Source organism: Scyliorhinus torazame, chromosome X (assembly GCF_047496885.1).
Source record: "Scyliorhinus torazame isolate Kashiwa2021f chromosome X, sScyTor2.1, whole genome shotgun sequence".
NCBI classification, from domain to species: Eukaryota; Metazoa; Chordata; class Chondrichthyes; order Carcharhiniformes; family Scyliorhinidae; genus Scyliorhinus; species Scyliorhinus torazame.
The window spans coordinates 31486029-31506826 of NC_092738.1; the positions used below are offsets into that span (position 1 = coordinate 31486029).

Genomic DNA, 20798 nt, shown 5'->3' on the forward strand with positions numbered 1-20798 from the left:
TGTCCCCTTCCTCCCCCCAACCCCACCATTACCCATTGTCCCCGTGTCCCCTTCCCCCCAACCCCACCATTGCCCATTGTCCCCGTGTCCCCTTCCTCCCCCCAACCCCACCATTGCCCATTGTCCCCGTGTCCCCTTCCTCCCCCAACCCCACCATTACCCATTGTCCCCGTGTCCCCTTCCTCCCCCCAACCCCACCATTACCCATTGTCTCCGTGTCCTCTTCCTCCCCAACCCCACCATTGCCCATTGTCCCCGTGTCCCCTTCCTCCCCCCAACCCCACCATTACCAATTGTCCCCGTGTCCCCTTCCTCCCCAAACCCACCATTACCCATTGTCCCAGTGTCCCCTTCCTCCCCCCAACCCCACCATTACCCATTGTCCCCGTGTCCCCTTCCTCCCCAACCCCACCATCACCCATTGTCCCCGTGTCCCCTTCCCCCCCAACCCCACCATTGCCCATTGACCCCGTGTCCCCTTCCTCCCCAACCCCACCATTACCCATTGTCCCCGTGTCCCCTTCCTCCCCCCAACCCCACCATTACCCATTGTCCCCGTGTCCCCTTCCTCCCCCCAACCCCACCATTACCCATTGTCCCCGTGTCCCCTGCCTCCCCCCAGCCCCACCATTACCCATTGTCTCCGTGTCCCCTTCCTCCCCAACCCCACCATTGCCCATTCTCTGTAAGGGATGTATTATAGGCGGTTGGTGCAGTGAGGGTTAAAAGATCTGGGGCTGGATTCCCCGCAGCCCTGTGCCGAAATCGCGTTCGGCGCGGGGGCGGAGAATCCAATTTCATGCTGAAATCGGGGCCCGCGCCGGTCCGGCGATTCTCTGGGACCCGAGAAGCGGCGTGATTGCGGAGTACTCCGCGTGGCTGGGGGCTTATTATTATCCTCTATTTACATGTGTGCAGTGTTTACCCCTTCCCTCCCCCCCTTTTTGTCGATTGGCCTCACCCCTCTTCTCCCCCACCCCTCATCCTACTCTCAGCGTTTCTTTGGTGGTTCCGTTTCTTGTGGCCTTGTTCTGAGCCACCAGATTTCTGTATCGGCCTCCCTCTCTGGCTTCCCCCCTCCACGCTCTTCCCCTCCACTCCCTTCCCTGTCTGTTCCTTGCAGTATCATTGGCTCCCGGGCACCGCCCCCTCGCCTCGCTCTATTGGCTGTTTGCCTTAAACAGGTCCTGGAATCCGAGTAGGATTCTCTGGCGGGCAATTAGGGAAGCAAAGGTAAGGGCATCAACCCTCTTCCCCATAAATAGTTCTGGCTGGTCCGATACTCGAAGACTGCCACTCGTGGGCATAGCTCCACCCTCACCCCCACAATCTTGGACGTCGCCTCGAAGACGGCTAATCTCTAATTGGAGGGCTGTGACCAGTGGTGTTCCGCAGGGATCAGTGCTGGGGCCTTTGCTCTTTGTAGTATACATAAATGATTTGGAGGAAAATGTAACTGGTCTGATTAGTAAGTTTGCAGACGACACAAAGGTTGGTGGAATTGCGGATAGCGATGAGGACTGTCGGAGGATACAGCAGGATTTAGATTGTTTGGAGACTTGGGCAGAGAGATGGCAGATGGAGTTTAATCCGGACAAATGAGGTAATGCATTTTGGAAGGTCTAATGCAGGTAGGGAATATACAGTGAATGGTACAGCCCCTCAAGGGTATTGACAGTCAGAGAGATCTTGGTGTACAGGTCCACAGGTCACTGAAAGGGGCAACACGGAGAAGGTAGTCAAGAAGGCATACGGCATGCTTGCCTTCATTGGCCGGGGCATTGAGTATAAGAATTGGCAAGTCATGTTGCAGCTGTATAGAACCTTAGTTAGGCCACACTTGGAGTATAGTGTTCAATTCTGGTCGCCACACTACCAGAAGGATGTGGAGGCTTTAGAGAGGGTGCAGAAGAGATTTACCAGAATGTTGCCTGGTATGGAGGGCATTAGCTATGAGGAGCGGTTGAATAAACTCGGTTTGTTCTCACTGGAACGAAGGAGGTTGAGGGGAGACCTGATAGAGGTATACAAAATTATGAGGGGCATAGACAGAGTGGATAGTCAGAGGCTTTTCCCCAGGGTAGCGGGGTCAATTACTAGGGGGCATAGGTTTAAGGTGAGAGGGGCAAGGTTTAGAGTAGATATACGAGGCACGTTTTTTACGCAGAGGGTAGTGGGTGCCTGGAACTCGCTACCGGGGGAGGTGGTGGAAGCAGTGACGATAGTGACATTTAAGGGGCATCTTGACAAATACATGAATAGGATGGGAATAGAGGGATACGGACCCCGGAAGTATAGAAGATTTTAGTTTAGTCGGGCAGCATGGTCGGCGGAGGCTTGGAGGGCCGAAGGGCCTGTTCCTGTGCTGTACTTTTCTTTGATGTTCAGGCTGGAAGGCGTAGCGTGCCTAACCGGAAGATGAGATGTTGTTCCTCCAGCTTGCGTTGAGCTTCACTGCAACATTGCAGCAGGCCAAGAACAGACATGTGGGCATGGGAGCAGGGTCTTTTGTTAAAATGGCAAGGAATGGGAAGGTCAGGATCCTGAATACGCACAGACCGAAGATGCTCAGCAAAGCGATCACCCAGTCTGCGTTTGGTCTCTCCAATATGGAGACCACATTGGGAGCAGCGAATGCAGTAGACCAAATTAATGGGCAGCACGGTAGCATTGTGGATAACACAATTGCTTCACAGCTCCAGGGTCCCAGGTTCGATTCCGGCTTGGGTCACTGTCTGTGCGGAGTCTGCACATCCTCCCCGTGTGTGCGTGGGTTTCCTCCGGGTGCTCCGGTTTCCTCCCACAGTCCAAAGATGTGCGGGTTAGGTGGATTGGCCATGATAAATTGCCCTTAGTGTCCAAAATTGCCCTTAGTGTTGGGTGGGTTTACTGGGTTATGGGGATAGGGTGGAGGTGTTGACCTTGGGTAGGGTGCTCTTTCCAAGAGCCAGTGCAGACTCGATGGGCCGAATGGCCTCCTTCTGCACTGTAAATTCTATGATAATCTATGAAATTGGAAGAGATGCAAGTGAAACGCTGCTTAACCTGGAATGAGTGTTTTAGGCCTGGGATGGAAGAGGTAAAGAGGCAGGTGTTACACCTTCTGCGATTGCATGGGAAGGTGCCATGGGTGATGGGAGAGGTACTGGGTATGGTGGAGGAGTGGACTAGATTATCTCGGGGGGAACGGCCTCTGCGGAATGCTGACAGAGGGAGTGAAGGGAAGATGTGTTTGGTGGTGGCATCACGCTGGAGTTGGCGAAAATGGCGGAGGATTATGCTTTGCATACGGAGGCTGGTGGGATGAAATGTGAGAACGAGGGGCACTCTATCCTTGTTCTGGGAGAGAATGGTGAGGGCAAGGGTAGTGGCGCGGGAGATGTACTGCACACTGTTGAGGGCCCTGTCCACAACTGTAGGTGGGAAATCACGGTTGAGGATGAAGGAAGGCATTTTTGAAGCACCATTTTGGAAAGCAGCATCATCGGAACAAATGCGACAGAGGTGAAGGAGTTGAGAGAAAGGGATGGAGTCCTTATAGGGTGTAGGGTGCGAAGAGCTGTAGTCCAGATAGCTGTGGGAGTTAGTGGGTTTGTATTGGATATTAGTGGATAGTCTATTGCCGGAAATGGAGACCGAAACATCAAGGAAGGGAAGGGAAGTGTCTGAGATGGATTGTCGCAAATGGAGACAGAAAGATATTGCCCTTTTATCCAGTGTTGGTCCGTACGCTCGCCTTGGGGGTGTTGTACAGAAGTTTCACCCATGAGGTGAACCCTGACCCTAGTCCAAACCGCTCGAGTACCTCAATGAGGTATTTCCAGTTGACTCTGTCAAAGGCCTTTTCTGCGTCCAGGGAGACGATCACCTCAGGTGTTCTCTCCCCGATGGGGTCAATATCACGTTCAGCAATTGTCTGATGTTCGCTGTTAGCTGTCTACTCTTAACGAAGCCCGCCTGGTCTCCTGTGGCCACCTCTGGTCCGCAGTTCTCCAGTCGCCCAGCCAGGGCTTTTGCGAGTATTTTCACAATAACATTGAGCAGCAAAATGGATCTGCATGATCCGCATGGGTCTTTGTCCTTTTTGGGTATCAGTGATATGGTGGCCTGTGTTAGCATTGGAGGCAGTGTGCCCCTTGCTAGCGAGTCTACGAACATCTCCCGTAAGTGTGGGGCCAGTGCTGTCACAAATGTTTTGTAGAGGTCCACCGGGAACCCGTCGGGTCCCAGCCCCTTCCCCACCTGCATGGAGTTGATGCTCTCCATGACCTCTCCCAGTCCTAATGGTGCTTCCAGCTCCCTCCTCCTATCGTCCCCCACGACTGGCATGTCCAGTCCATCAAGGAACCTGTTTCATCCCCGAGTCCCCGTCGAGGGGCTCAGAGGTGTACAGTCCCCGTTAGAAGGCCTCAAACACTTTGTTGACTTTTTTTGGTTCGGCTACCAGTCCGCCTCTGCTATCCTTCACCTGCTCTATCTCCCTCGTGGCTGCCTGCTTTCTCAGCTGGTGAGCCAGCAGGCAGCTAGACTTGTCTCCGTGTTCGTAGAAGGTTTCCCGATTCTGGTGGAGTTGGTGCACTGCTTTCCTGGTGGATAGCAGGTTAAAGTCTATTTATAGCTTTTTCCTCTCCGCCAGAAGCTCTATGGTCGGAGCCTCGGAGTACTTTCTGTCGACCTCCAGGATGGAATTGATCAGTTGCTGCCTAGCCGCCCTCTCTTCCCTGTCTCGGCATGCCTTAGAGGCGATAATTTCTCCCCTAGTCACAGCCTTCAGTGCCTCCCAGAACATGCAAGGTGAGATGGCCTGAGATGTTTTCTGCCAGAAATCCTTGTTGGCCAAGAGGGTTGTGTCTAACCTCCATGCGGGGCGTTGGGCACTGCTCGTCTCCAACCTCATATTCATGATGTACCATCCCCCCTTGGTCCGTAACTGTCCTCGTCGCAGTAAACACCATCCTCTTACTTCTGGCTACCCCCCCGGCTCTCGTCCCAAGCAGGAATGGTAGGTCTGTCCCACCCAGCCCTTCCTTGCCCGCAGTCAGTCCTTCTCCCTCAGATACATTTCTTGGAGGAAGACTGTCAGCTTTCATTTTTTTCAGGTGGGCGAAGACTCTGGGTCTTTTCGCTGTGCCTTTAAGTCCCCTGACGTTCCAGGTGGCTATCCTGATTGGTTTTTTTAATGTGTGTGGTGTCATTCAGCACATCCCCGTCACTGGAAGTCTAGATTCTTGTTCGCTTTCATCTCTTCTCTCAACCCTAGATATTTTCCTTGGTAAGTAGAGCTCTTGCTCCGTAGGGTTGAGCTAAATTCTCTCCCGAATACCTTCGACTGATCATCTGCAGATTTACCCAATAATAGGGCGATGCCGTCCATTGTGTCTAATCCCATTCAAGTTATTCGTACCAAAATCTAGCATCTAAGTAACTGTGATATGCTTCTACTTTTCAAACCCAACATGAACGTAATCATATTAAGATCACACTTAGATAAATGATTCTTTATAAGTCATTTAAAAGGATAAAAATGGGCAGCACGGTGGTGCAGTGGTTAGCACTGCAGTCGCACGGCGCCGAGGACCCGGGTTCTATCCCGGCCCCGGGTCACTGTCCGTGTGGAGTTTGCACATTCTCCCCATGTCTGCGTGGGTTTCACCCCCACAACCCAAAGATGTGCAGGGTAGGTGGATTGGTCACGTTAAATCGCCCCTTAATTGGACAAAAAGAATTGGGTACTCTAAATTTAAAACAAGGATAAAACTATTTGACTGGCATGCACTGAGACAGCATCAAGACCTGCCGAGGACTTCCAGCATCTTCCCTATTTCGTTTTTGTCACAATATATTATTGTTCTGCCGAAGTCTAGGTGCGCCTTTAAGATTACGAAGCCCAATCGTTGTTCACTAAAACACGAGGAAGGGGCACAGGGAGGTTAACTAAAAGCTGTAGATTCTGGGTCTAGTGTTTTGCATTTTGAGTTTGCATATTCATTTCTACTTTTCTTTGAAGTATGACACAGACATTGAAAAGGAAACCTAAAGTCTCGATTCACTGGGAAAGTGAAACACCGGTGAAACGTTTCTGCTTTCAGACTTCAACTTTTTTTATGATCGGGGCAAAATGCTCAGAAGAATCTATACTAATGGAGGGCAGAGCAAAATAAAATATTGGGTGAACAACACAATACTATTTGCTCTCTTTGTTTCCCGTTTCTGGTTTCCAAGTATTTTTCTGTGAAGAATAATTCTTCTTGAATTCTAACAAACCATTGGAAAGGGTGCAGAGGAGATTTACCAGAATGTTGCCTGGTATGGAGGGAAGATCTTATGAGGAAAGGCTGAGGGACCTGAGGCTGTTTTCGTTAGAGAGAAGAAGGTTAAGAGGTGACTTAATTGAGGCATACAAGATGATCAGAGGATTGGATAGGGTGGACAGTGAGAGCCTTCTTCCTCGGATGGTGATGTCTAGCACGAGGGGACATAGCTTTAAATTGAGGGGAGATAGATATAAGACAGATGTCAGAGGTAGGTTATTTACTCAGAGAGTAGTAAGGGCGTGGAATGCCCTGCCTGCAACAGTAGTGGACTTGCCAACACTAAGGTCATTCAAATGGTCATTGGATAGACATATGGACGATAAGGGAATAGTGTAGATGGGCGGTGTATTGAAAGGTACTTGGAGGCCAACGACAACGGGGAGGTGCGAGTGGGGGTGGTATGGGAGGCGTTGAAGGCGGTGATCAGGGGGGAGCTAATCTCCATCAGGGCTCATAGGGAGAAGACAGAGGGCAGGGAAAGGAAGAGGTTAGTGGTGGAGATTTTGAGAGTGGACAGGAGATACGCAGAGGCCCCGGAGGAAAGATTACTTGGGGAAAGGCGACGGCTCCAGGCGGAGTTTGACCTGTTGACCACGGGGAAGGCGGAGGCACAGTGGAGGAAGGCCTACGAGTACGGGGAAAAGGCCAGTCGGATGCTGGCACACCAGCTCCGTAAGAGGGCAGCAGCGAGGGAAATAGGGGGAGTCAAAGATGGTGGGGGAGCCATGGCCCAGAGTGCAACGGAAATAAACAAGGTATTCAAGGTCTTTTATGAAGAGCTGTACAGATCCCAGCCCCCAGGGGGGGAAGAGGGGATGAGAAGATTCCTGGACCAACTGCGGTTCCCGAGGGTGGAGGAGCAAGAGGTGGCTGGTTTGGGGGCACCAATCGGGTTGGAGGAGCTGAGTAAGGGTTTAGGGAGCATGCAGGCGGGGAAGGCCCCGGGGCCGGACGGGTTCCCGGTGGAGTTCTATAGAAAGTATGTGGACCTGTTGGCCCCGCTACTAGTGAGGACCTTTAACGAGGCAAGAGAGGAGGGGACCCTGCCCCCGACAATGTCGGAGGCGACAATTTCCTTGATTCTGAAGCGAGACAAGGACCCGCTGCAATGTGGATCGTACAGGCTGATTTCGCTCCTTAATGTGGACACTAAGCTATTGGCAAAAGTGCTGGCCACGAGGATTGAGGACTGTGTCCCGGGGGTGATACATGAGGACCAGATGGGATTTGTAAAGGGCAGGCAATTAAATACGAATGTGCGGCGGCTCTTAAACGTGATAATGATGCCATCGGAGGAGGGAGAGGCGGAGATAGTGGCAGCCATGGATGTGGAAAAGGCCTTTGACCGAGTAGAGTGGGAGTACCTCTGGGAGGTGTTGCGTAGGTTTGGGTTCGGGGGAGGGTTTATCAGCTAGGTTAAGCTCCTTTACAGAGCCCCGGTGGCAAGTGTGGTGACGAACCGGCGGAGGTCGGAGTACTTTCGGCTGTACCGAGGAACGAGGCAGGGGAGCCCTCTGTCCCCCCTGTTGTTTGCATTGGCGATCGAACCCTCGGCCATATCACTGAGGGAGTCTAATAAATGGAGGGGGGTGGTCCGCGGGGGAGAAGAGCATTGGGTGTCGCTATACGCTGACGACCTGCTGCTGTACGTGGCGGACCCAATGGAGGGGATGGTGGAGGTCATGCAGACTTTGAGGGAGTTTGGGGAGTTCTCGGGCTATAAGCTCAATGTAGGGAAGAGCGAGCTTTTTGTACTACAGGCAGGGGACCAAGAAAGAGGGATAGGGGACCTACCGCTGAGGAGGGCGGAGGGGAGTTTTCGGTATCTAGGGATCCAGATAGCCAGGAGCTGGGGGGCCCTACACAAATTGAATCTGACGAGGTTGGTGGACCAAATGGAGGTGGACTTCAAAAGATGGGACATGTTGCCGCTCTCGTTGGCGGGTAGAGTGCAGTCGGTCAAAATGGTGGTCCTTCCGAGATTTTTGTTTGTGTTCCAGGGCCTCCCCATCGTGATTACCAAGGGATTTTTCAAGAGAGTAGGTAGGAGTATTATGGGGTTTGTGTGGGCGAACAAGACCCCGAGGGTAAGGAGAGGGTTCCTGGAACGCAGTAGGGACCGAGGAGGGCTGGCGCTGCCAAACCTAGAGAGTTACTACTGGGCAGCAAACGTGGCGATGATCCGCAAGTGGGTGATGGAGGGAGAGGGGGCGGCATGGAAGAGGATGGAGATGGCGTCCTGCAAAGGAACGAGTCTGGGGGCGCTGGTGACGGCACCGCTGCCGCTCTCGCCGAAAGTATACCACGAGCCCGGTGGTGGCGGCAACGTTAAGGATCTGGGGCCAGTGGAGACGGCACAGGGGTGCAGTGGGAGCCTCGGTGTGGTCCCCGATCAGGGGTAACCACCGGTTTGTCCCGGGGAAGATGGACGGGGGGTTCCAGGGCTGGCATCGGGCGGGGATTAGAAGAATGGGGACCTGTTCATTGACGGGACATTTGTGAGCCTAGGGGCACTGGAGGAGAAGTTTGAGCTACCCCCGGGAAATGCATTCAGATATATGCAGGTGAGGGCTTTTGTGAGGCGACAGGTCAGGAAATTCCCGCTGCTCCCGACACAAGAAATTCAAGACAGGGTGACCTCAGGTGTATGGGTCGGGGAGGGCAAGGTTTTGGCAATACACCAAGAGATGAAAGAAGAGGGGGAAGCGCTAGCAGAAGAGTTGAAGGGTAAATGGGAGGAGGAGCTGGGGGAGGAGATCGAGGAAGGTTTGTGGGCTGACGCCCTGGGTAGGGTTAATTCCTCCTCCTCATGTGCCAGGCTCAGCCCGATACAATTTAAGGTGGTTCACAGAGCGCACTTGACGGAGGCGAGGTTGAGTAGGTTCTTTGGGGTAGAGGACAGATGCAGAAGATGTTCAGGGAGTCCGGCGAACCATGTCCACATGTTCTGGACATGTCCGGCACTGGAGGGGTTCTGGAGAGGAGTGGCGGGAGCAATATCTCAGGTGGTGAAAGTCCGGGTCAAGCCAAGCTGGGGACTAGCAATATTTGGAGTAGTGGATGAGCCGGGAGTGCAGGAGGCGAAAGAGGCCGGCATTCTGGCCTTTGCGTCCCTGGTAGCCCGGCGAAGGATCTTGTTAATGTGGAAGGAGGCGAAGCCCCCCAGTGTGGAGGCCTGGACAAACGACATGGCTGGGTTCATAAAGTTGGAGAGGATTAAGTTTGCCTTAAGGGGTTACAGGCGGTGACAACCGTTCCTAGACTACCTCGCGGAGAGTTAGAGGAAGGTCGGTCAGCAGCAGCAGCAACCCTGGAGGGAGGGAGGGGGGGGGTGAGACGAGGGATTGCTTGAGGGGACGGATGAGCGTGGGATAACATGGAGGGTGGGGGAAACTGGCACGAATGGGCAAGAGCCAGTGTATAAAGCTATATAAATATATCACCTTACCATGTATATATCTTGCTCAGGCGATTTTGTGTTATTTTGTTACGGGGGGTGGTGTTTATTGTTTGTAAGGGGGAAAAATTGTTTTGTTGAAAAACTTTAATAAATATATATATTTTTTAAAAATAGTGTAGATGGGCTTTAGAGTGGTTTCACAGGTCGGCGCAACATCGAGGGCCGAAGGGCCTGTACTGCGCTGTAATGTTCTATGTTCTAAAATGAAGCACAGCGAGTGTTATGCGCCCTTCAGTGGCTGGCTAGCTGGCTCTGACGTATGAGCCCCAGTGTATGTGGGGTGTAGAATTGGCTGCAACGTGCCTTATTTTCCAAGCAGGCAGAGGGGAGGCTCTACCCCACACGTGGCCAAGATTTTTTTTTTTAAAAAACATCAAAAATTTCTCCTAGTCCATCTGGCTTGGTGCAATTCCCAACGAACGCAAGTGGGAGCCGATCAGGTAGATGCAACAATGAAGGGGTCAACTAACGTTTAGCTCTCAGCTGTGATTTATCTACAGCAAGTAATTTTCCTCTGCTCTTCAGCACATATGTTGTTTTAGTCTCCGATCGATAAGTGTTCTATCACTCAAATCAATGTTTAACGTGCTCGCACCAGGATTTCCACATGACTGACAGATAAATTCGCCGCGCACACCACCCTGGAATGCCCAGTTCATAATCACTCCCCCTACCCACTTTGACTGGGGGTGACGAGACCGCTGCAGGTACATTCTTTAAGGCATAGCGCCTTAAAGATAAGCATTTTGAGAATTGGAATCCACTATCTTGGTAAGCACCTCAATCTTCGAGACAACAAAAGGTCGAGTAATACTGATTCAAGTTGCCGCCTCACAGAGAGGCAACAGGCCTGTTTGACATAACAAGAGAAGGCGGGACAATGCCATTAAAGGAACTTCATTTGGAGAGCCAGTGTTAGGCACGATGGGCCGAATGCCGTCGTTCTGTGCTGTGACTTAGTATTCACTCCGGCTGTGAGACTGTGGGCAACAGAATGTAATTGTAATCAACAATCTGGGGTTGGTCGTCACAAAAAGTGGCAAGCCTGGATTGTGAGATTGTGGTTTACACTGTCCTTTTTGTTTTGCAAATTTGCGTTACAATAGTTAGTATAACATCCCATCCAATGGACGACGCACTTGCAGGGAATAAAGCTGCAGGTCTATGGGGGACTGTGACAGACTGGATTGATCCACAGAGAGCCGGCAGAGACTCAATAGGCCGAATGGCCTCCTTCTGTGCTGTGAATAACTCTGGGCGCGATTTAACGGGAAAAAAGAGTCTCGGTGTGGGCGGGTTTAGTGAGCCCGCTATCGAACAAGACTGTTAATTGTTTCGGGCCTCGGCGTTACTGTACACTTAAATATGCAAATTTAGGCCCCACCCAAAGGCTTGGCGTGCCGGGTACATCTCGCCAGAAGTCTCTCGTGAGATTTACAGGCCGTGTTAGATCGCGCCCTCTGACTCTTTTTGGAATTATTTCTAAGTCACAATGGATAACTTTATGCACAAGTTTTGGTTTATTCAAATTCTTCTTCAGGTGTTTGGGACGGGGTAAAAACCAATATGGCCGCCGAAAGGCAAGGGAGTAAATCTTTCGCGCAATCTGATTGGTTGGTTGGGTGGTGGTTGTCGATTGGCAGCTTTTGTAATCAGAGGCAGGTTTTGATTGGCTCAAAAATACCAATGCTGAAATACAAATCGAACGGCGTGGTTAAACTAAACAGAATTTTGCTTTGACCTGTGGGCACTTTTGAAGTGTGACAGACGTTTTTGAGCATGCTCGACTCTGGAATATTTTGAATTGTGCAGCAGAATTGCCACGGTGCTATTTACAGTGGGGCAAAGGTTATGCTATAAGGACCTGAACATTAAATGTATTATTCTGCTCCTGAAGTGTAGTGATGTGTATTTTAGTAAACCTCTACAAATTCAACAAACAAATGCGATTTCTGGTCCATCCTGAGGTCAATTAAAGGCAGATTACGTTTAGAAATCAGGGCCGAGATTCCCCAGCTTTGGGATTCTCTGTTTGCGCCGGCAGCGCATCCCCGCCCATGGGTTTCCCAGGAGCGTGCGGGGGTTTCAACGGGAAATCCAATTGACAAGCGGCGGGAAGAGAGAATCCCGCTGCCAGCGAATGGCGTGTCTCCGCGAAACACACGGCTGGGGGACCCGGAGAACCCAGCCCCTGATCAATTCGAGGTAAAAAAACAGCTTTCCTTTTATACTTTTGTTATAAACGGTGCCGCAGAAATGTCCATGTCAGTGTGACTTGTCAACTATTATGGACAGGTCTGAAATCATACACACACTGGGAAATCAGCATAGCATTAATCAGGGGAAGTTAAAGGATGTTCTGTTTTCCAAGGCCCAAAAGATTATACCAGTATGTTATTTCTGATGAAGTGTCATTGATCTGGAACATCAACTCACCCCACCTGCCACCTGACCTGCTGAGGTTTTTAAGTCTCTGCAGTATTTTGCTTTTGTAACAATCTATTATACTTCTGCCAAAGGGTAGATGTGCCTTTAAAACTAGAATGCCTCATTTCTGTTCATTAAAATACAGGGAAGAGGGGCACAGGGAGGTTTCTGAGTCCAGTACCTTGCCTTCTGAGTGTGTGAGTTACTTTATACCTATCTTTTAAGTGAGAGACAGACATTTTGACTTCAGTCCACATAAACTTTACCTGACTCTTTCTCCTCCAACTCCACCACTTCTTCGTAATCTTTGCTGCAGAAGAGGTCCAGGTCGGCGTCCTCGAGGTCTACAATATCTGGCTGGGAGTTACAGTGTTCATACTGGTGATCATAGGGATACGTGAAGGACTGAACCTCCTCGGACATGGTCCTAGTGAGCCCATGGTTTGTGGAGAACGATGATGGTTCTTGCACCATATCAAAATGAATTTTCTGAGCAGAGCATAGGCTGTAGGGATCAAAATGCAAGCCAGTAGAGTTGTGAGTCCTGTCATCACATAGCTTCAGGTTTTTGGGCATTGTTGAATGTTCGATTGGGACTTCTTTGACTGCAGTTTCGAAAGGACCGTTTGACTGGTGTTGTCCTTGCGAAGGCAGCTGGGACAGCATCACTTTTTCTTTGAGTTTCTCTACACCTGCTGACTGGTACTGTCCACAGTCCCAGAAAAAGTCATATCCACTCATTGAGTTCGGGTGGGAATCTCTCATTTCAAGGGGCGATGATGCTGGAGCAAAGGCCTCCGACGTACTGGCTCCTGAGTCAAGGGTTACACCATTAACGTTCAGTTCACCGTTCATAGCTGAGGTACAGAGAAAGAAAGAGTGTTTTGTACAAACTCCGAATTAGGTATGGCATCTCTAATCTGTCAATGGACACCACCAATGCATGCCAACGCTGGAATACACAAGACCATATGCCCCGATTTTAATCCCAATGAACAGAATTTCTTTTCTTGTTGAATATCTGAATAGAATTTTCAATTCCTGACCTATTCAAATACTGAGCTGAAGGAGGTTGGAAAATAATTGGTTCACTTCTGCTTGTAATATCAGGGGACAGACCCTGGAATGAATTAGCACTTGATCAGAATTCCCCTTCATCTCTCTATGATTTTGAGTAATTTGGTTTCAGTCAGCAGTGACTAACATTGGGAGGTTATTATTCACAGGTAGCAACACCAATCTGCAATTGGAGAGCAGGTTTAACATAGAAAAAATTGCCACGGTGCTTCACAGAGGTGTAATCAGAGAAAATTGGATGTCAAGTCACAGAGGAGATATAGGGCGGGATTCTCCGTGCGCCCAGCCGCGTGTTTCTCGGTGGCAGGAGGCGGTGCATCATTCGCTGGCGGTGGGGATTCTCTACCCCCGCCGTTGTCAATTGGATTTCCCACTGAAGCCACCCCGTCCACCAGGAAACCCGCAGGCAGGAAGGGTGCACTGCCGGTGGGACCAGAGAATCCCGTCGGCAGAGGGTGGCTGGAGAATCCCGGCCTATTAATCTTGGTCAAAGAGATTTGTTTTAAGGAGAGACAGAGAGGGAGGAGGAGAGGCTGAGATATTTAGGGACTCAATTTCAGAGTATGGGGTGCCTGAAAATATAGCCACTGATGGTAGAGCACCCAGGATCCTCCCCAGCGTAGACTCAACGCTGAGGTAGCAGAGAAAATTCAACGACAGACCAGAGGACGGAAGGAAGCAGCGTGTGAGATCCACCTTCGCGGACAAAAGCCCTGAGACAATCGAGGCTCAAGAGAACTGGACTCGCAGCTCAAATGAGTTCATCGGTACGGGGAGTATTAAGAATCTTGGGATTATTATTAGCGAGATAATTTAAAGGGAGAACTGTTTTACTGTGCTTATTAATAAATTTGGTTGAAACATAAACTTATATTTGTCCTTTCTTCATCTCGCAAATAAGGGCACTTGGGTAAAACATTTGAGTAATAAACTGGTCAAGTGTCTGAGGTTTTACACACAACATGTGACAGGAGTGGAAACCTGACTGGAGAGATTGAAACACAAGAGTTGTGAGGAAGACGGGCATGGATCAGGAAACGTGGAGAGGAAAGAGAGGTTGCAGATGAGGCGGTTTAGTGGGAATGGGGTCAAGGGGCAGAAATACGATCGCTGCAATCGCAGAGAGATGTATCATTACAACGACCAACACAGACATGTTTTTAACAAACCTGCTATTCTCACATCGTGATCACTTTTCCAACTTAAACCATTCAGCTCTCAAACCATCTGCTCTCGGTGACTTCTTAAAGGGGCACCATCTCACAAGCTAGCCTCATCTTGAAAATTCACAGCATGGTGATGTGAACCACCATCTTGTCAATTGCACAAATCAGGATGAAAGTTAACCTTCTCTCGTGTTTTCCCAAAAAAGATTACAAACAGATTTTGCATGTAAAAGGGGCCTTTAACAGTGGAACCTCCCCACCTGCCCTGTGTGCCCACGAACAGCAACCAGGGAATGTCTGGATTTTCAAAGACAGCTGAAAATGTCATGGCAGCCGCCACGGGGGGGGGGGGGGCAGAAAATCCTGCCCTTCCTACATATACCCTCACCATCAAATTAATTCATCAAAGGTGTGTGTGTATGTGTGTGAGAGAGAGAGAGAGAGTGGGTGTGAGAGAGAGAATGTAAGACAGAGTGTGTGTGAGAGTGTGTTAGTGTGTGTGAGGGAGAGTGTGTGACTGTGTGTGGGCGTGTGAGAGTGAGTGAGTGAGTCTGTGAGAGTGGGTGAGTGAGTCTGTGAGAGTGGGTGAGTGCAAGAGTGAGTATGTGTGTGTGCGTATGTGAGTGTGTCTGAGTGACAGAGCGTGTGAGAGAGTGTCAGCGTGTGAGAGAGTGAGTGAGAGTGTGTGTGTGTGAGAGAGTGAGTGAGAGTGTGTGTGTGTGAGAGGTATGTGTGTGTGTATCTGGGTACACTGGCAGTAGCATCCTGCATGGCACTGACAAGGTACCCAGGTGGCACTGGCAGGCTGGCATATTTTGCACGTGCGAGATCGGGCCGGTGTTGCCCGCCGTGGGGGGCTGGAGGGACCCTCCCATGTTGTTTTCGGGCTGTGGTGGAGAATGGGGATTTTTTGTGGACCTCATTTTTAAATGGCATCCCGATCTCTCACTACAACGGGGAGTTCCGGAGAATGGAGGCCCCCCAGCTGAATGCCCTTTGGCAAGATGGTGCCCTGGTGCTGCTGGTGCCACTTGGCACCCTGGCAATGCCACCTGTGTGCAAGCCTGGCACTGCCATAGTGCCCTGATGGCACCGCCAGCTGGCATGGGCACTACCAGGGTGCCAGGATGGCACTGCTAAGGTGCCACGCTGGCATTTTCTGCACGCATGCGATTGGGCCGGGGTTGCCCTGCGTGGGTGTTGGGGGGGGGGGGGTTCGGGACCCGCCCATAGTGCGTTTGGGCTGCGGGGGGGTGGTGTCGGGGATTGCTTTGGAGGTCTTGGAGCTCCCCAGTGTACAAATCAGGGCTATATGTGGCCTCGACTGCGCGCTCCCCGCGAGTCGCGTTGAATAGCCATGTTTTCCCGGCTCTGCGAGTGTCGGGAAACACGGAGCTCAACACGCTCGCTCCGGGACTTTGATCCCATTTCGTTGAATCGCGTCCTGTGTGTTTGTGTGATGGGGGTTTGTGCGGGTGTGTAAGAGAGAGTGTGCGTGTATGTGTGCGATGAAAGGACAAAAAAAATCTTATTAAGCCAACAAATTAAACTTGATTGAGATTAACCTTTAGCAGTAAAGCTAATAATGTAGGAGTATTGACTCAGAATTGCTGGTTTTATAATCACATCAAACTGATGGCAGGATTGGCAGGAGCGAATGAACAAGCAGCAATGATTTGACAGAGCGGTGGGGTGGTTGAAGGACAATCTTTGCTCCAGCCCACTCTCTATAGGAGCACAGATGACAAATTCCAGCCCTTACCTCTGCCTAACTGTGTTGAGCTCATGGTGATCCCATTAGTGTGCAAGCTATCTTCCTGATAAGGTGAAGTCTTAAGGACTGAGGCAGCAGGTGTCGACATGCGGCAGGCAAAGTGGATCTGATCATTGACCTCCATATCTGAAAATTAAAAATAGAGTAAACAAAATGGAGACTTCAGGTGTATCTGTACCACAACATTTATTTCAGAGTAACAAAGTGCAAAGCCTTTCAGACACACAGCCCCTTCCTGTCACATGATACCACCTCATCATAAGTAGGGCAGCAATAATGAGTCTGAACTCAGGGAGAATTCATCATATTCATTGATGGATCTTATGTTGCTTTACAATGATTTTCAGAAGCATTGCCAAACATCGCAAAGGCTCAGTAACTGCAAAAAATAAACCCCATGACCATCTTTCCTCTGAATATGAGAATAGCCGCGTGCAGTTCAGAGAAGGTTCGCTAGGTTGGTTCCTGGGATTAAGGGATTGTTTTATCACGGGTTGAGTCGGTTGGGAATTTAGAAGAATGAGAGGTGATCTTATTGAAACAACTAGATTCTGAGGGACCTTCACAGGGTAGATGCTGAGAGAATTTCCCCTCGTGCGGGAATCTTGAACTAGGGGGCAAAGTGTAACAAGAAGGTATCTCCTATTTAAGACTGAGATGAGGAGGAATTTCTTCTCTCAGAGTGTTTCGTCTGAGGAATTCACTTGAAATGAAAATGAAATGAAAATCGCTTATTGTCACAAGTAGGCTTCAAATGAGGTTACTGTGAAAAGCCCCTAGCCGCCACATTCCGGCGCCTGTTCGGGGAGGCTGGTACGGGAATTGAACCGTGCTGCTGGCCTGCCTTGGTCTGCATTCAAAGCCAGCGATTTAGCCCTGTGCTAAACAGCCCCCTCCACAGAGAGCTGTGGAGGCTGTGGGTCACTGAATATATTCAGGGCTGAGTTAGACAGATTTTTGATCTACAAGGAGTTGCAGGTTATGGGGGACTGGCAGCAAGGTGGAGTTAAGACCACATCAGATCAACCATGATCAAATTAAATGGGGGAGCAGACTCAAGGGGCCAAATGGCCTCCTCCTGCTCCTGTTCCTTATGCCATGTGCCTGGAGGTTTTAGGGTAAACTGCCTCTATTTTCTTCTCTCCACCCAAGTTTCAAGCTATGCAGCACAGCCAAAAGATTAGGTGTGGCACCCTACTCTCAGGCTTGATGCCAGCTAACACGCTTCTCTCCCTCTAATTTGACCTCCTTCCCTGTCTGTGCAACTACTCAGCAACACCGCCACGCGAACGCGATGGGCTGTATACTCCGGTCTCCCAGCCGCGTGTTCCTCAGCGGCACGCCGTTCGCTGGCGGAGGGATTCCCGACTTCCACCGCTTGTCAATGGGATTTCCCATCGAAGACGCCCCCACGCCGCCAGGTAACCCGTGGGCAAGGGCGCGCTGCTGGCGGAAACGTGAATCTGTTACTGTGTGTGGAATTGCAGAGGTGAATACTTTTGTGTTTGAAGAGCCTGACCATCTTGCTTTGTGCTCCCATCTCTGATGGCCAGTGTTGTCACTGGAATTTCAGCACAGTAGGTGATACCTTTGTGCCCACTCGAACTGCGAAAAAAAGCACCCAGCAGTCCAGTGATAGATTCTTTCCTTGCATGGTGCCTGAGGAGCTACTCCAGCTGGTTGGAGATCTGACGGTGAAGGTGGGAGTCATTTGAGAGGATGAAAGAGTATCAGATGAGGAGTGGATCATCCATTAAAATGTATTGGGTTAACTGGCACTTTTCCAATAGTGTTTTGTACCGGTATACTATATAAACCCAGTGCCAATATGGGACGATTGGTCCTTCTTCACCATTGCTAAGGGCACATTTGAATTATCGGCAAAGCTGATGCCTAAGGCAGTTAACTGAAGCTGTGCAATCTGACAAGTACAGTTTGTCACTTGGTGAAGGTGGATGGTGAATGGTTTTGAGGCCGAGATTTAGAAATATAGAAAACAGGAGCAGGAATAGGCTATTCGGCCCCTCGAGCCCGCACCGCCATTCATTATGATCATACCGATTCTCTATCTCAACACCATGGGCGGGATTCTCTCAGCCCGGGGCTGGGCCAGAGAATCCCCATGACCGGCCTTTTCTCATTAGAGCGGAGAAGGATGAGGGGCGACTTGATAGAGGTTTATAAGATGATCAGGGGAATAGATAGAGTAGACAGTCAGAGACTTTTTCCCCGGGTGGAACACACCATTACAAGGGGACATAAATTTAAGGTGAAAGGTGGAAGATATAGGAGGGATATCAGAGGTAGGTTCTTTACCCAGAGAGTAGTGGGGGCATGGAATGCACTGCCTGTGGAAGTAGTTGAGTCGGAAACATTAGGGACCTTCAAGCAGCTATTGGATAGGTACATGGATTACGGGAAAATGATATAGTGTAGATTTATTTGTTCTTAAGGGCAGCACGGTAGCATTGTGGATAGCACAATTGCTTCACAGATCCATGGTCCCAGGTTCGATTCCGGCTTGGGTCATTGTCTGTGCGGAGTCTGCACGTCCTCCCCGTGTCTGCGTGGGTTTCCTCCGGGTGCTCCGGTTTCCTCCCACAGTCCAAAGATGTGCGGGTTAGGTGAATTGGCTAATGATAAATTGCCCTTAATGTCCAAATTGCCCTTGGTGTTGGGTGGAGGTGTTGAGTTTGGGTAGGGTGCTCTTTCCAAGAGCTGGTGCAGACTCAAAGGGCCGAATGGCCTCCTTCTGCATTGTAAATTCAATGATAATCTATGATTAATCTAGGACAAAGGTTCGGCACAACATCGTGGGCCGAAGGGCCTGTTCTGTGCTGTATTTTCTATGTTCTATGTTCTATGAATCGCGCCCCGACGCCAGAGCGGACGCCAGACTCTCCAGAGCGGAGAAATAGCGGCATTGGCGGCGGCATGGTTGGTGTGGAGCAGGCCCCCCCCCCCGCTGATTCTCGGCCCGGGATGGGCCGAGCGGCCGTCGTAAAAAAACCCGAGTCCCGCCGGCGCCGTTCACACCTCCTCTCAACCGGCGGGACCTCGGCGTGGAAGGGTCTGTGGGGGGGGGACTCCGATATGGCCTGGCCCACGATCGGGGCCCACCGATCGGCGGGCCAGCCTCTCTGGCTGGGGGCCTCCTTTCTTCCGCGCCAGCCCCTGTAGTCCTGTGCCATGTTGCGTCCGGACCGGAGAAGGGAGCCACTGCGCATGCGCGCGTGGCGCTGGTGCCACTGCGCATATGTGGACCCCCGCGGCGCTCAGTTGACGCCAGGAGCAGCAGCGGGAGCGGCGTGGTCCGCTCCAGTGTCGTGCTGGCCCCTGTAGAGGCCAGAATTGCTGATCCTGAGGCCGTGTTGACGCCGTCGAGAAACGCGATGGCGTTTCCGACGGCGTCAACACTTAGCCTCAGGATCACATACTCCCGCACTCTCGCCATACAGTAGCCATCTAAGATGGCCACCCTCAAAGGACCATGGGAATTATGGCCAACCCAGGACTCAGACAGATACAAAGCCGATGTGTATCTGAAACACAGGTAACCAGACCTGATCGAAACCTCCGCTTGTTTGCATTTTAATGGCCCATTTTCCCAGGACAATAGAACTCCAATCAAGCAACCGGTACAGCCACAGACGGATCGATGCCACTCCCTTACTCAGAAAGCACAACTGCCAAGGTCAATGTCCGCTAAGGACCCGCCCAGCTACCAAGGCACCCGCCCCTTTATTGGCCGAAATCGAAGACAGTGATCAGAGCCCTGTCGAAATATTGGGTCCAAGGTTAAGGACCGCCCCAAAGAGCGTGAAATCCCAGAGGGATAAAAGAGGACACAGCCATGTGTTCTGTCTCTCTTGGATCCGGCCTGTGTCAAACCAATTGCAGCAGGAACAGCCAGCCAAGTTCAAGACCAACGATCGCTACCTGACGGCTGAACCCAGCAGAGACAGAGCCACTTTCTTCAAACCAGCCAAGTGAAATCCAGATAAAGGCCTTACCTATTTGCACAGAGCCGGTCACCCTGAAGTTAAGTATAGGTTATTGTAGCGGATAGGTGTAGTTTAACTCGTAGTAGATATTGTGTTTGCATGTTGAGATAACTCTTGTGTATGTAAATAAACCATCTTTTGAACTAACTAACTGGTTGTGTGGTCATTTGATCGATATAAGGGAAGGCTTATGGTTCACCAACATTATTTATAGCGCAACAATACTCCTTGATGCTTCTAGAGCCTAGAACTCTATCTATATTCTTCTTTCTTTTTTTTCCTTTTTCTTAATAAATTTTGAAGACCCAATTCATTTTTTCCAATGAAGGGGCAATTTAGCGTGTTCAATCCACCGACCCTGCACATCTTTGTGTTGTGGGGGTGAAACCCACGCAGACATGGGGAGAATGTGCAAACTCCACACGGACAGTGACCCAGAGCCGGGATCGAACCCGGGACCTCGGCGCCGTGAGGCAGCAGGGCTAACCCACTGCGCCACCGTGCTGCCCTCTATATCCTTCTTAAATATATTTAGTGATTTGGCCTCCACGACCTTCTATGGGAGAGAATTCCACA

General features: G+C 50.7%; 1 protein-coding gene across 2 annotated transcripts in view; it reads right to left on the reverse strand.

The window, feature by feature from the left end:
- The window catches only part of LOC140405484 (bromodomain adjacent to zinc finger domain protein 2A-like), a 389217-nt gene that overhangs the window by 231275 nt on the left and 137144 nt on the right, over positions 1–20798 (reverse strand). For both annotated transcript variants that reach the window (XM_072493982.1, XM_072493981.1), the window contains exons 2-3: positions 16207–16344; positions 12468–13058 (exon numbers count right to left, since the gene is read on the reverse strand). In XM_072493982.1, the coding sequence (XP_072350083.1) occupies positions 12468–13058; positions 16207–16342 (727 nt within the window). In that variant the 5' untranslated portion in view covers positions 16343–16344. The remainder of the gene's footprint in view (positions 1–12467; positions 13059–16206; positions 16345–20798) is intronic.